General features: G+C 37.9%; 1 protein-coding gene across 1 annotated transcript in view; it reads left to right on the top strand.

Moving 5' to 3' along the window:
* The window catches only part of ARHGAP42 (Rho GTPase activating protein 42), a 170,306-nt gene that overhangs the window by 55,878 nt on the left and 101,593 nt on the right, over positions 1-12,835 (top strand). The window contains exon 3 of the mRNA XM_035542460.1: positions 3,782-3,843. Coding sequence (XP_035398353.1) covers positions 3,782-3,843 — 62 coding nt within the window. The remainder of the gene's footprint in view (positions 1-3,781; positions 3,844-12,835) is intronic.

The raw sequence follows: 12,835 nt of genomic DNA, 5'->3' as shown, positions 1-12,835 counted from the left end.
CCATGAAATTAAGAGGATTTGTTAAGATGCATCAAAAGCTTCTTTTACTGCTTTTCTGCTTTTTTTTTTTTTTTTTTTATCCCCCCCCCACTCCTCACAGTTTTCTGCCATCCTTCTGCCCGGTTTCAACATCCTACTGTTCTTCTACTATTCTTTTTCTAAGTAACTTTTTGTTCTTAAAATATGGAATGTTGTCTGACCAGAGAGCATATTTTATTTCCTGTTCATATCATGGGGCTGGGAATTGGTAATATTTGTGCTTGGTTGCTGAAAGGTGTTAAATGTTAACTTTCGTATTACAGATGATGATGAAAAAAAAATGATGTGATCAGAACCTTAAGGGAAAAGCACCATAAGGCTTGATGTGGGTAGGGAAAACTTCAGTTTCAGGAGGTTTGGGATCTGCTGTCCTCACAAAGATATAATGTTTGGCATGATAATTTCTCTTTGAAATAGTTCTGTCATTGTAAGTGGCTCCACAATAAAACACAAAAAAGGAGAGGGGAATGGAGTTTTAACATGTGACTGCAGTAACACATCATCTTGCGGTTAAAAATTACCAATTATTTCACTGAAATAATCTGGAAACAATTTATCTTACTGGCTTTACTAGAAATTCAGCTGTTTTTCTAAAGTGCCTCCTAATTCCCTGAATAGGTAATAAAAATCAAACAACATGTTTATCTAGTTTATTTGAAAAGATTATTTTTTTTAATGGTGGGTAAAGAATCACTCAGCCACATGTGCAAGAAAGGAGGGACTAGCTCTGTCCTGTTTTCTACAGGCAAGGATAGTTTTTCCTTAAATTTAAGGAGATACCAGTATGAAAATAGTAAATAATTTGTGGGTTTGGCTAGTTGTTTATTTTGGTCGTAGGGTTTGGTAATGGGTACATAGATATTTTACATAACAGTCAACAGATTTTATAGAAGCATAGAATAGTTTAGGTTGGAAGGAACCTTAAAGATCAGGGGGTTTGGGGGTCAGAACCCACCAGACCAGGTTGCTCAAAGCCCCATCCAGCCTGGCCTTGAACACCTCCAGGGATGGGGCATCCACAGCTTCTCTGGGCAACTTGTGCCAGGGCCTCACCACCCTCTGACTAATGAATATATTCTGAATATCTAATCTAAATCTCCCCTCTTTTAGTTTAAAGCTACTACTCTTTGTCCTATCTCTATACCCCCTGACAGAGAGTCCTTCCCCAGCTTTCCTGTAGCCCCCTTTTACGTACTGGCAGTCCGCTGTAAGGTCTCCCCGGAGCCTTCCCTTCTCCAGGCTGAACAACCCCAACTCCCTGAGCCTGTCTTTATAGAAGTGCTCCAGCCCCTTGATCATCTTCGTGACCCTCCTCTGGACTCATTCCAACGCATCCATGTCCTTCTTTTGGTGGGAGCCCCATGGCTGAATGTAGTACTCCAGGTGGGCCTCACAAGAGCAGTGCAGAGCGGGAGAATCACCTCACTCACCCTGCTGGCCATGCTGCTTTTGATGCAGCCCGCGATACGGTTGGCTTTCTGGGCTGCAAGTGCACGTTGCTGGCTCATGTTGAGCTTCTCATCAACCAATGCCCCCAGGTCCTTCTACTCAGAGCTTCTCTCTGCAATTTTCTTATCAGGTAACTTAACCAGTCAGTTAATCATGTATTTCTTTACTTGTTTTTGACAGATGTGATGTTATGAGTTGATTATAATTGAATAAGTTAATTTAGCTGATAGCAGACTAAGGTTTTATTATGAAGACATAAGATGAGTTAAAAAGCTTGTACAAGAGGACTAGGATTTCACTTACTTATAAAGGTGCCAAAATTTATTTTCTGGTATTTGTGATCTGAGGGAAAATCTTAAAGGAAAAGGTTCAAGACCCAACAGGACAACTGTCTAGATTACCAGGTGTATTTGGACTAAATGAAAAGTTCATGAGTAATCATGGGAAGGATTTGCCAGCAAAGAATGAATTAGAGGTCAGGATGTGCAGGTATACCATTACAGCTGCAAAAAATAAACTGTGTAAGGTCTTGCAGAAGAAATTGGAACAAACAGTGAAATGTTCTTCAGCTGTAAAAGTTAAAAGAGAACAAGAAGAATGCAAGGGTGACCTCTGCAAGGGCCAGATGGGATAAAGGATAACAAAAATTTGGGTATGGTCCAGAAACTAAGTAGCAACTCGCGTATGCTGAAAATAGACTTAGGGCAAGCTAGATACTTGTTTCCTCTTAAGTAAAGGAACATAGTGGATCCTCCAGAAGATGTACTCTGTTAAGGGGCTGAAGCCATATTGTTAGTGACAAATTTGGTAAAAACATTTAAGATAGAAAAATAGTTGTGGTGGTTTCACATTGATAGACAGATAAGCTCTATCACTCTCTCACTCCCCCTGCTCAATGGAACAAGGTGAGAAAATTTGATGAAAAAAGGCTCGAGGGCTGAGATAAAGACAGGGAGATCACTTCCCAGTTACCATCACAGGCAAAACACACTCAGCATAGGGAGATTAATATTATTTACTGTCTACTGCTAGCAGACTAGGAGGGCAGTGAGAACTAAAAACAAACTAAAACTCCATCCACCCTCTTCCACCTCCTCTCCCCAAGCAGCGTAGGGGAATGGGGGCTGCGGTCAGTCCCTGATGCTTCGTCTCCGCCGCTCCTTCACGATCACTCACAAATGCCACCCCTGCAGCCCTTCTGCTACCAAAACTTTGCCATGTAAACCCAGTACAATAGTAAAGAGGACAAGAGCTCTGTTAGCATACCTTCACCAGTGTGTGCTAGTTAGCTGTGAAGACTTCTTCTTCCTTTCAAGCCTGTTCTTTTAGGAAATTCTACAAATTATGTTACAATTTTTTAACACACATCCCTTCCCTCCTATTTAGAAAGTGATTTAGATCATCTTGAGTTTGTTTTGGGAAGCTGTAGGGGTTATGAATGTGTATTCTGAGATCAGAGATATCAAACGTCAAATACAGCATCCTGTCGTTGGCAGCAATTACTGCTTACGCATCAGGAGAAGGTCAAGAGAGCTATTTTGCTTTTCACCTGAGATTCTTCTCTGGCTTTTTTGTCTGTGGAACAGTGATGCTGAATTCTGAATAACCCGTATGCCCTTGAAAAAGTAACATAAATAGCCAGATAGGAGTTTTGTAGAGAGATTTGCACCACTTGTTTCATTGAATGAAGCCTTAACAATTTTTGAAGCATTTTCAATTTTCTTGCCTAGTTGTATGGGTTAATACTTTCATTACGTTTCTGTTGATTTCCAGAATAGCCCTTTGACTCATACCTGAAGGCAATTTTGAGGAAAGCTTCTCTTACAATTGTAGCAGAATTTGTCTAAAATCTTTACTTTCAATATTTTGCCTGAATATTTTTCATTGTTCTTTGTAAATTTTTGTTGCCGCACTGTAATTGGAGAAACCCAAGATTTTTGTTAGCACTCAAGCAGCAGAAAGAGACTGCAAAAGTAAACGTTGTGGCTGAATGTGTGAATCTTTGTTTTGAGACTGATCTTGGCATGTTTCATGATAATCAGTTTGCCATGTACCTTTTAAAACTGTGTTTTTTAAATATGCAACTCTTATGACTCAGATTCTTTTCTTTTGTTTTTTACTTGTTGTTAACCTGCTGCTCGCTTCAGTCTGTGCTTCATTTAATGACTACGGATTGCAGGGAAATACTGTATAAGAACTGTATCTTGTCACTACGACATCAGTCCAGTTAGCGGACTTAACTGGTCTTGAAGTGTAATGTTGACCTGGACATTTTTTCTTGACTTTTTTTCAGCTCAGTCACTGAAAGAGTTTGCTCGGCTCCTGATTGCTGTTGAAGAGGAAAGGAGACGACTGGTAAGTTTGCTGGCAAAAATCTTTTTCATTGGCCCTCTTTCTATGTAAAACAGTACTTCTTCCACTCCTCCTGAAGTGCTTTTGATTTTTATTTTATTTGGGCAGTTAGTGTGAAGCATTTCATAAGAATCATTTGAAGTTGTGTAAAGGCAGAAATGTGCTAACACAGACTTCAGCAATTTTTAATGGATTGTTCAGCCAAATACACTGCACCAATCTAAAAATTATTTTTTCACTTTTTTTTCCCGCAATAGGCTTTTAATGTTGCTTTACCTTTCCTTTTCCACGTCTTCATTTGTTAGCAATGGAGTAAACACTAAACAAATACCTGAAAATTGAAAAGATTGGTATTTTTGTTTAATGAAATGCTTTTTTGAGTATTGTCCAGTGAACATATAATAGTAATTAAAATATGGTAAGTGTTAGGAAAAGAGACCAAATCCATCACCTCTGAGAAACTCATGCACAATAATTTATAGACCAAACCTGTCAGATTTGTCCTTTGTTGTATTATTTGTATTCCCTTTGTTTCCATACAGATGAATCTGCATTATGCTTTCATTTACATTCCTCTTCACATGTTACTTTGTTAAAGAAGTTTGAAGTGTGAATACTCTTAGAAGTGAATACTCTGTGAATACTCTTAGAAGTATTTTTAAAAAGTTACACATAAACAATGCAACTACATTTTTACTTCCATGGAAGTCAGTCATGAATAAAGATTTGTAAGGATTAACGTTAGTAGGTTTTTTTTAAATATTGTGAAAGATTAACCAACTCAAATCCATTCAATGACTGTCTATCCTTGTTTTCCTTCCTCTTGTGAGTACTTAGGGAGGTGAGGAAAATTTTTTTCTGACTCATATTAGGGGGAAATTTATTAATCCAAGAAGAGGCTTACATAAGGCTCTCTTATTTCTAGGAGCATCAAACCATAGATAGGTCTCCCACTATTTCTGTTTACATACATATTTTAAAGTGGCAAAATCATAAACATTTATGTGGTAGAATTGCATAGTTACTTTCACCTAAAGTGATAAAATGGAAAATTTTTTTGGTTGATGCCAAAAATTTTTTGGTTGATGTATTTTTTAATTCATGCTGGGTATCTGGTACAGAGAGGGGAGTGTGGGAAGGTGAGTGTTCGGAATTTACCATCTTAAAACATGTTTACCAGAACACACATTAGTTAGTTAGTTAAACAATGTTTTAGATGAATAGCTTTCCAGTTTAGGTTAAAGATTATTTTGAGCTAACTATTAGAAAAAGGAAAAGCAATGAAGATGTGAACATTTTATTTTTTAAACTGGTTAGTCTTTCCTGATACGTATACATAATTTCCCTTGATTTCATTCTTTTTTTTGATTTTTTTCCCCCTCAGATGATTCATTCCTTTGGCACATTTAGAAGTTTCTGGCTTCTCTGTGGTTTATAATTTGATCTCTTCATGTAATGTTTTGCTTCATATCTCGTAGCAAGGCCATTGGAGTAAAAGGGGAAGAGACATTAATTTTCTAAAGTGAAAAACAAACAAACAGAATCATAGAATGGCTTAGGAAGGGACCTTAAAGATCATTTAGTTCCAGCCCCAGGGACAGGACTTCCACAACTCCCATGGGCAACCTATTTCAGTGCCTCAGCACCCTCTGACTGATGAATTTATTCCTAATATCCAGTCCAAATCTCCACTCTTAATTTAAAGCCCTTGTCCTATCCCTACACTCCCTGACAAAGAGTCCCTCCCCAGCTTTCCTGTAGCCCTCTTTATGTACTGGCAGGCTGCTGTAAGGTCTCCCCAGAGCCTTCTCTTCTCCAGGCTGAACAACCCCAACTCCTTCAGTCAATCTCCATAGGAGAAGTGCTCCAGCCCCTTGATCATCTTCGTGGCCCTTCTCTGGATTCATTCTAATATGTCCATGTCCTTCTTGTGCTGGGGGCCCCAGAGCTGAACACAGGGCTCCAGGTGGGGCCTCACGAGAGCAGCGCAGAGGGGAAGAATCACCTCCCTCATCCCGCTGGCCACGCTGCTTTTGATGCAGCCCAGGATATGGTTGGCTTTCTGGGCTGCAAGCGCACATTGCCAGCTCATGTTGACCTTCTCATCAACAAACACCCTGAGGTCCTTCTCCTCATGGTTGCTCTCAATCCATTCTCCACCCAACCTGTATTTGTTACTGGGATTGCCCCAGCTCAGATGCAGGACCTTGCACTTGGTCTTGTTGAACCTCATGAAGTTTGCACAGGCACTCCTTTCCAACCTGTCCAGGTCCCTCTGGATGGCATCACTTCCCTCCAGTGTGTAAATAGATACTGTTTTATTTTGGTGTGACAGTGGGTATGCATGGATTGAAGAGCTGAGCTGTTGGATCCCATTGCACGGTCAGAGACTCAGATGAGATTTCAGTCTTATGGAAGAATATTTTACAAATTGCTGTGAGTTTAGTAGAATGCAGTCATCAGATCATCGCAAATAAAGTAGCAAATAGCGTTCATGTGTAGAGACGCTGCACTTGGGAAATCATTCACATACAGCTTTTCACTGAGTTTGAAAACATCGTTCTTTTCAAACTGAATGTGTGTGCTGAGAGCATCATGAAGATACAGTTATCATGGCAGTGATATTTGCATAAGAAAATTCAGCAAATGCAGCATTTTTTGTTTTTTAAAATGTTTGGTCTGCCAGTTGCTGGAATTTATTTAATTTTTCTTCAGGTTAAGTTTCCTTAAATAGTTGGCCATGTCGGAGCCAAATGCAAAAATGAGAACCTGAGTCTTGAGAAAATAAATAGTATAATATTGTTCTGTCTAGATCTCTACATAGTTCCTGTGCTCAATCCCTTCTTTAGGGGCAAATTTCATAAGTGAAAAGGAGTTTGCTTCTTTTTTCTTTTTTTTCCCCTCAGTTTATGCCCAGAGAGTCACACTATGATGGCATTTACATGATAGAAATGCTTTCCACTGTGTGTACTATACCTGGACTGCACTATTTATTGTTCTAGCCTGAGATCACCAAGTTCTAAATACTCAGCAAAAGTAGCCAAAGTATTGTTGCTGTACTGACTTCCTACTGTCCTTCACATCAGAGGTCCTGCTGAAGTGCAGTGTACTTACTTAAAGATGGGGTCTGGATCTGCCCTTCCCTGGTGACCTGAATACAGAAAAATAAAAGGTGGGAAGGAGGATGTATTTAGAGACAAAATACAGGGTCTCTTGGCACTCTGCCCATATTGGAAAAGAAAATGAAACCCATTAATTTGCAGCTTTTCTTACTTTAATGAATGTATGTCTTAGAATTCTATGGTATACATCTTTGTTGTAAGGGCTTAAAAAAAAAAAAAAAGAAAGGAAAAGAAAAGCAATCCAAAAAGTGGCACCTTTGTGATTCTCCAGATCTCTTACTGAAGTTCTGTGCAGGCCATCATAGAATATAGAGGTCCCTGTTAGGATCAGCGTGCCCTGCTGGATGCTGAACAGATAGCTTGTAATAAGAGTTTTCTGCTTCACAGTTTTGTGATTTCACTGAGAAATCTTCAAAACGTTTTTTTCCCCATTTCCAAGGAAGTCTGGAGCATTATGTGTACACTTTGATTCCTCTTCTGGAAGTACTTCGTGCCAGGCAGTCTGCAGATTAGTCATGATTTTAGAGAAAGTTGTCAGCTGACTGGAAAGCATGAGAGAAGGCATGCAGGACTTTAAGAAATTGATTTCCTTTACTTTTGCACAAAAATACTTGCAAAAGTAAATATAAATATGGAATATTGTTTGTTCTTTTTGATATTTTGTAAAAATGACTTGGAACAAAACAGCTACAGTCATAGGATTATGACTGTTTATGGATACACTTCATCATACAATTTAAAACCTCCTTTTAATCCTTGAAGTGTGTGATAATAAAAGACAGTTTTGTATCAGTGAATACTGGCTATATGGGAATATGGAGTGACAGACATTGGTTTTATTTACTAACTAATGATTTTGTTTCCCAACCTTGAATTTTATATATTATTAATTTATGATTCTGGCAAACATGCGTATGGGTGCATGAATCAGATTCAAATGTGGAAAGTACAGATTCATATTATTAATTTATTTCTTATCTGAGTAGCTCTGGTAACTGCCTGTTAAATTCTTCAGAGGTAAACTCATTATTGTGTTTTAGTGAATGCAGAGAGATGTGCTGGAGTGCTTTCCTGCTGAATACACAATTATTTCTAATGGTACAGAAAATAGTCTAAGAGGTGCTTAGTAAATCTTCTGTCCTTAAATAAGGAACCAAAAGGGACTTGGTTTTGTTTTCTTTGGAAGAAGATAATGAAACGAGATAATATGAATAATATTATTGGGGAAAAAAAGCATTGAATTGTAAGATTAAATATAACTGTGTCTTACATAAATATTCTGTTGCCTAAAGCTTTGCACCGATTATTATTGGCAGCAGTAATAAAATGGTGATTATTATGAGTAAATATATTTTGTCCTCATCTTTTATTTGCTGATGCAGAAGAATTGAGTAGCAGTCTTTAAAAAACAGGAGAAAAAAAAAAAAACAGAGGTATGCACAAAATAATTCCTCTTAAAACACAATTAGAGGAAATAATAATTCATAAGAAACTTTTTATAATATACAGCATTAGTGTATGTCATTTGATGTTGTTAATGATGCTGTTGGTTAATGGTGTATTCTCACTCTTAGGTTTTACAAATAGTGTACCAATAGGATAAAAAGTCAGATAAAAGTCAGATTCATCCCTGCTGCCTTTCCAATGACTTCAGCAGCAAGCCACCAGGGAATGTAAAATAATTACTCCTATTTCCTAATGATTATTAGGGAACAATAAAGGTTTGCATTAATTTAATTTTGTGTGAATGTTTGGATCTTTGTCAATGGAACTTACTTCAAATAATTTCCTTCTGCTTTTGTTGAATTTACACTGTTTCTGTTTAAATAAGCATTTTTGTTTTAGAGATTCATGCATTATTTATGTTTCCTGATCATTTGATACTGTTAGTAAAATTTACAACAAACAGAAATGTACTGAGAGTAATATAAAATACTAATGCCTTTTCTTTTCATAAGATTAATGCTGTTTTGACCCAATAGATGGATTGGTTCATGCTACTTAACTTCCTCTTTCTTGAGATCCCCTATTAATTTGAAGTATTAAATATGTTGAGTGTTATCTTGAATGTGGCTCCCTAATTATTTCTGAAAGACTGCTGAATCTTGAACTGAAATAGGCCTCTCTTAACTGTTACATTCCTTGCTATTTACCCAGTTTTTATGGGTAGCTCTGAACTGATGAATGGTAGAGAGGATTCTATGTCTCTTCTCTTTGGCATCATGAATCAAGTGAGATATGTATGGTTACTTCAAACTCTGTCCAATATTAAATACTTCAGGGGATAGTACAAAATTCAGAAGGGGATAGCTATGCTTAATGAATGTTTTTGTTTCTAACATCCGTTCCTTTGTATCTCATAACCTTCATGCTTCAGAGAATATCTTGGGTTTTGGTGTGTGTGTAACTGGATGTTCTCATTGTGGTCCTGTGTTTGCCCTCACACAAGGGGTCTGATGCTATCTACTTCTAAGAAAGGCATCAAAACATTCAATTTCAAAAGCTGCACTTGAAGAAAAATAAATGAACTATTAAAACGAGCCACCCCTGGAATGGTACATATAATCAGATAACTAAGGACACAGCACGCTGTTGAGCAGAATTAACCTTTTCCCATATAATATGAAGTGGGTCACAGACTTCCCTCCACACTTATAAACCTTTATAAACTTCATAATAAACCTTTTTTTTCTTTATAAAGAAGTCATAAAATCCCTGTCCATGGCAGGGGGTTGGAACTAGAGGATATTTAAAGGTCCTTTCCAACCCAAATCATTCAGTGATTTTGCAATGTTAGAACCCTGAGACCACAGAGCATTCACGTGGTATTTTGTTTCATATGGGGTCTCTTTTGAATACTTTTCTCCATATGATATGCTGTTGGTCACAGAAGAGATAATGTAGCTGTCTTTATATAGCAATAGTTCATATAAATTAAACCAATGTTGTTTGGAGGCCTGGGAATCATTAATTGCAAGGGCTTACCTCAGCACCCTATAAAGGTATTGGCACATCAGACCTGTAGTCCTCAGCAGCAAGTTAATGCTTCAGCCATTGAAACTAGATTTTTTTTTTTCATTTTCCTGCTTAAACAGTTGTCAGTCTTACTGCCTTAGAACTATCCAGAACGAACACTTCCAAGTCTAACTTCACATATGACTAAGCATTTCTGTCGAAATTTCCATGTTTGCTACCCAGTTCCCCCACTGCCTTTTATCAGAGACTCATCTGTTATGGTTCCTGATCTGAGACATGAAAATACTGTAAGAAACGTTAAAGGAAACAAAAGAAAAAACTTTTCATCCTTCATTCTCGCATTACTGAATACATCACTGAGGCTTTTATTCTTGATTCACGGTAGAGATATCACTGCCAAATCTCACTGTCCCCACAGGCATTGCCTTTTTTCATGGCTGAAAGTGGACAGAAAGGGTCTGCAGAGCAAGATGCAGGCAGTGCATCAGCAGATTATGTCCTAGTCCTCTTTTGCCTTCAAGGCAAGGGAAGTTGGGATCTGGAGGAAGGGTCTACCTCTAAGAGCTTAAAAGGGTAGTTGCTTGGATATAAGAAAACCAAGTCTAGAACATTTGACTGCAGCTGTGCCTCAGAGTGTAAAGATTAGTAGTGGTTGCTGCTTCATCTCTTTTTACTGTAACCGTTTCCTGGAAGTCTTTGGACAAGTCATAGACACTTCCTAGTGCTGGAGTGCTTAGATTGCCTTCAACCTCACCATCTGCTTCCTTTTTGTCCTCCTGGAACTGGTCTCAGAACTCAAACCATTAGAAGAAAACAGAACGACAGCAATCAAGTGATCTTCCTGACTGGTAGGCAGGCTGAAGACTCTGTTGAAGTAAACACAAGTCAGTACCTTGACATAGTGAGATTCTGAAGTCATTACCCTTGTGAGAGAAGAGATCATATCTCATAGAGGTATCAAGTAATCCATAAATCAGCTCAAGTGTAAAGCAAGAATGAACCACGTTCATCTGAAAAGTTTCTGCAATCAGGTTAGGGAAGATCCTGCGAGTTTTGTCTATACAGGTGAAATTCGTTTAACTTATGGTTCCTTATACACTGTAGACAGCTATATTTTTCCAATCTCAACTTGCGTTTTGAAGTCTGTGGAGAGAACTGGGCACTTTTCAGATACACTCTAGCCTCCAGTAGATGCTTTAAAAGGAACTGAAAAGTAATTTACTAGTATTAATGTTTTTCTTTGGGATGTGTGAGTTTTTATCTTTTACATAGTTAATTTAGGTGAATCTTCAATTTTTGTGGAATGTGCTAACTTCCATTTATTTTAGTTTAGAGACTAACTTTTTACTTATGGTTTTCATTTGCCTCTTCTGGAGAAAAATCTGGTGTCAGTACCATATATAACACCATACAAATGCTAAATTATAAAGTATATACTACTGTGTTGTTCAGATTTTTACCTCTTGGACTTGGGAATTGTTACTGAAGAGAAAGGATATGGACAGCAGCACTGTGTGGTTTTCTGCTGTGTTTTCAGTGTGGAACAGTTGTAACTGCTACAGAAACTTTTAACCCCTGAATGTTTCTCAGAACAAGGTTTCAATCCCAAATCTGAGTCAGCTCTGTGTCCCAACCACTGTCAATGTAAAAAGAAAAAAAAGGAGGTAACTGGTGTGACACCAAGTAGAATGTTTTTGTATTGATACTAATTGCATATTTGTAGAGTCTTTCTTGGACCATTTAATAAAATGTCCAGTCTTCTCTGTTGTGTTGGTACAAGTGTTTGTCTGACTGTGTAGTGAACGTAGTTGGAGAAGTGATCCAGCTGGAAAAATAATTCCTTCGACCCTGACTCTATCAGTTACTTCCCTTTACTTCAGTACATGCAAGGAAAATGACTTTCTGGGCCAGAATTACTGTCAATAAGATAGTAATTACCTTGGTATAATTACTATCAAAAAGATAATTTTTTAACTATATCTTCATTTGCCTACAGGCATTATCTGTGACCGATAAATGAAATCAAGAGGTGATAGGCTTGTGTTTCTCCTGCAGGCTTCCTGGAGGGCAACTTTGCAATGTGATCCTCTGGTTTGCTTGTCAGGGCAGAATTCACAATGCTGCTTTCCCTCTTGCTGTGTCTCAGGCTAGAAAGAATCCCATTTGCTGTCTTTCTCTGCATCACTCAGGTATAAAAAATATACGTGTTCAGTGAATGTTTCTTAACATTTGTGCTGAGTCTTTAAAAAGGAGTACAATATTGAATAATAAAATTAAATTGCTCCCTTTCAGTTATCATTAATGTAGTTTAACATCTAACATCCGTATGTACACATGGGTCTTTTCCCCCAAGTAAAAGACACATACTAGGCCAGACAACTTGGAGATAATATTACGGGTTCTCTTCGTGCTGAGCATTAGTTGGCTCTTCCAGATTAGTGTCAGCTTCCGTAAGTTTCTAAATAATAAATAATAATCTCAAGTAATAATTTCTATGTTTCTCTAATTTTCATTCTTTAAAATTGTTTATTCCGCTATTTCTGTGGAAATGAAGAAAGCATGAAATCATCCTGTGACTTTTGATGATGTTAATATTTAAAAGATCTAACTGATCTCACTAGAAGCTGGTTGTAGCTAGTCCCACCTTTAACAAGTGCCCACCTGTAGACGTCTGGATTGAAAATATAAGTCTCAGTTTTGTTTAAGTTTGCAGAAAGTACTTCTGGAATATGGAGTTAGCTCAGATTTTTATTGTTATGAGGAAATCAACAGAAAACATACTGTCCAGATTTTGTGCTGGATTGCTGTGGTTTAGCCCCGGCAGGCAGCTCAGCCCCACACAGCTGCTCGCTCTCCCCAGGTGGGTTGGGGAGAGAATCCGAAAGGTAGAAGTGCGA

This window comes from Cygnus atratus, chromosome 1, assembly GCF_013377495.2.
Source record: "Cygnus atratus isolate AKBS03 ecotype Queensland, Australia chromosome 1, CAtr_DNAZoo_HiC_assembly, whole genome shotgun sequence".
Classification (NCBI taxonomy): domain Eukaryota; kingdom Metazoa; phylum Chordata; class Aves; order Anseriformes; family Anatidae; genus Cygnus; species Cygnus atratus.
This window is presented reverse-complemented; position numbering and strand designations above follow the sequence as displayed.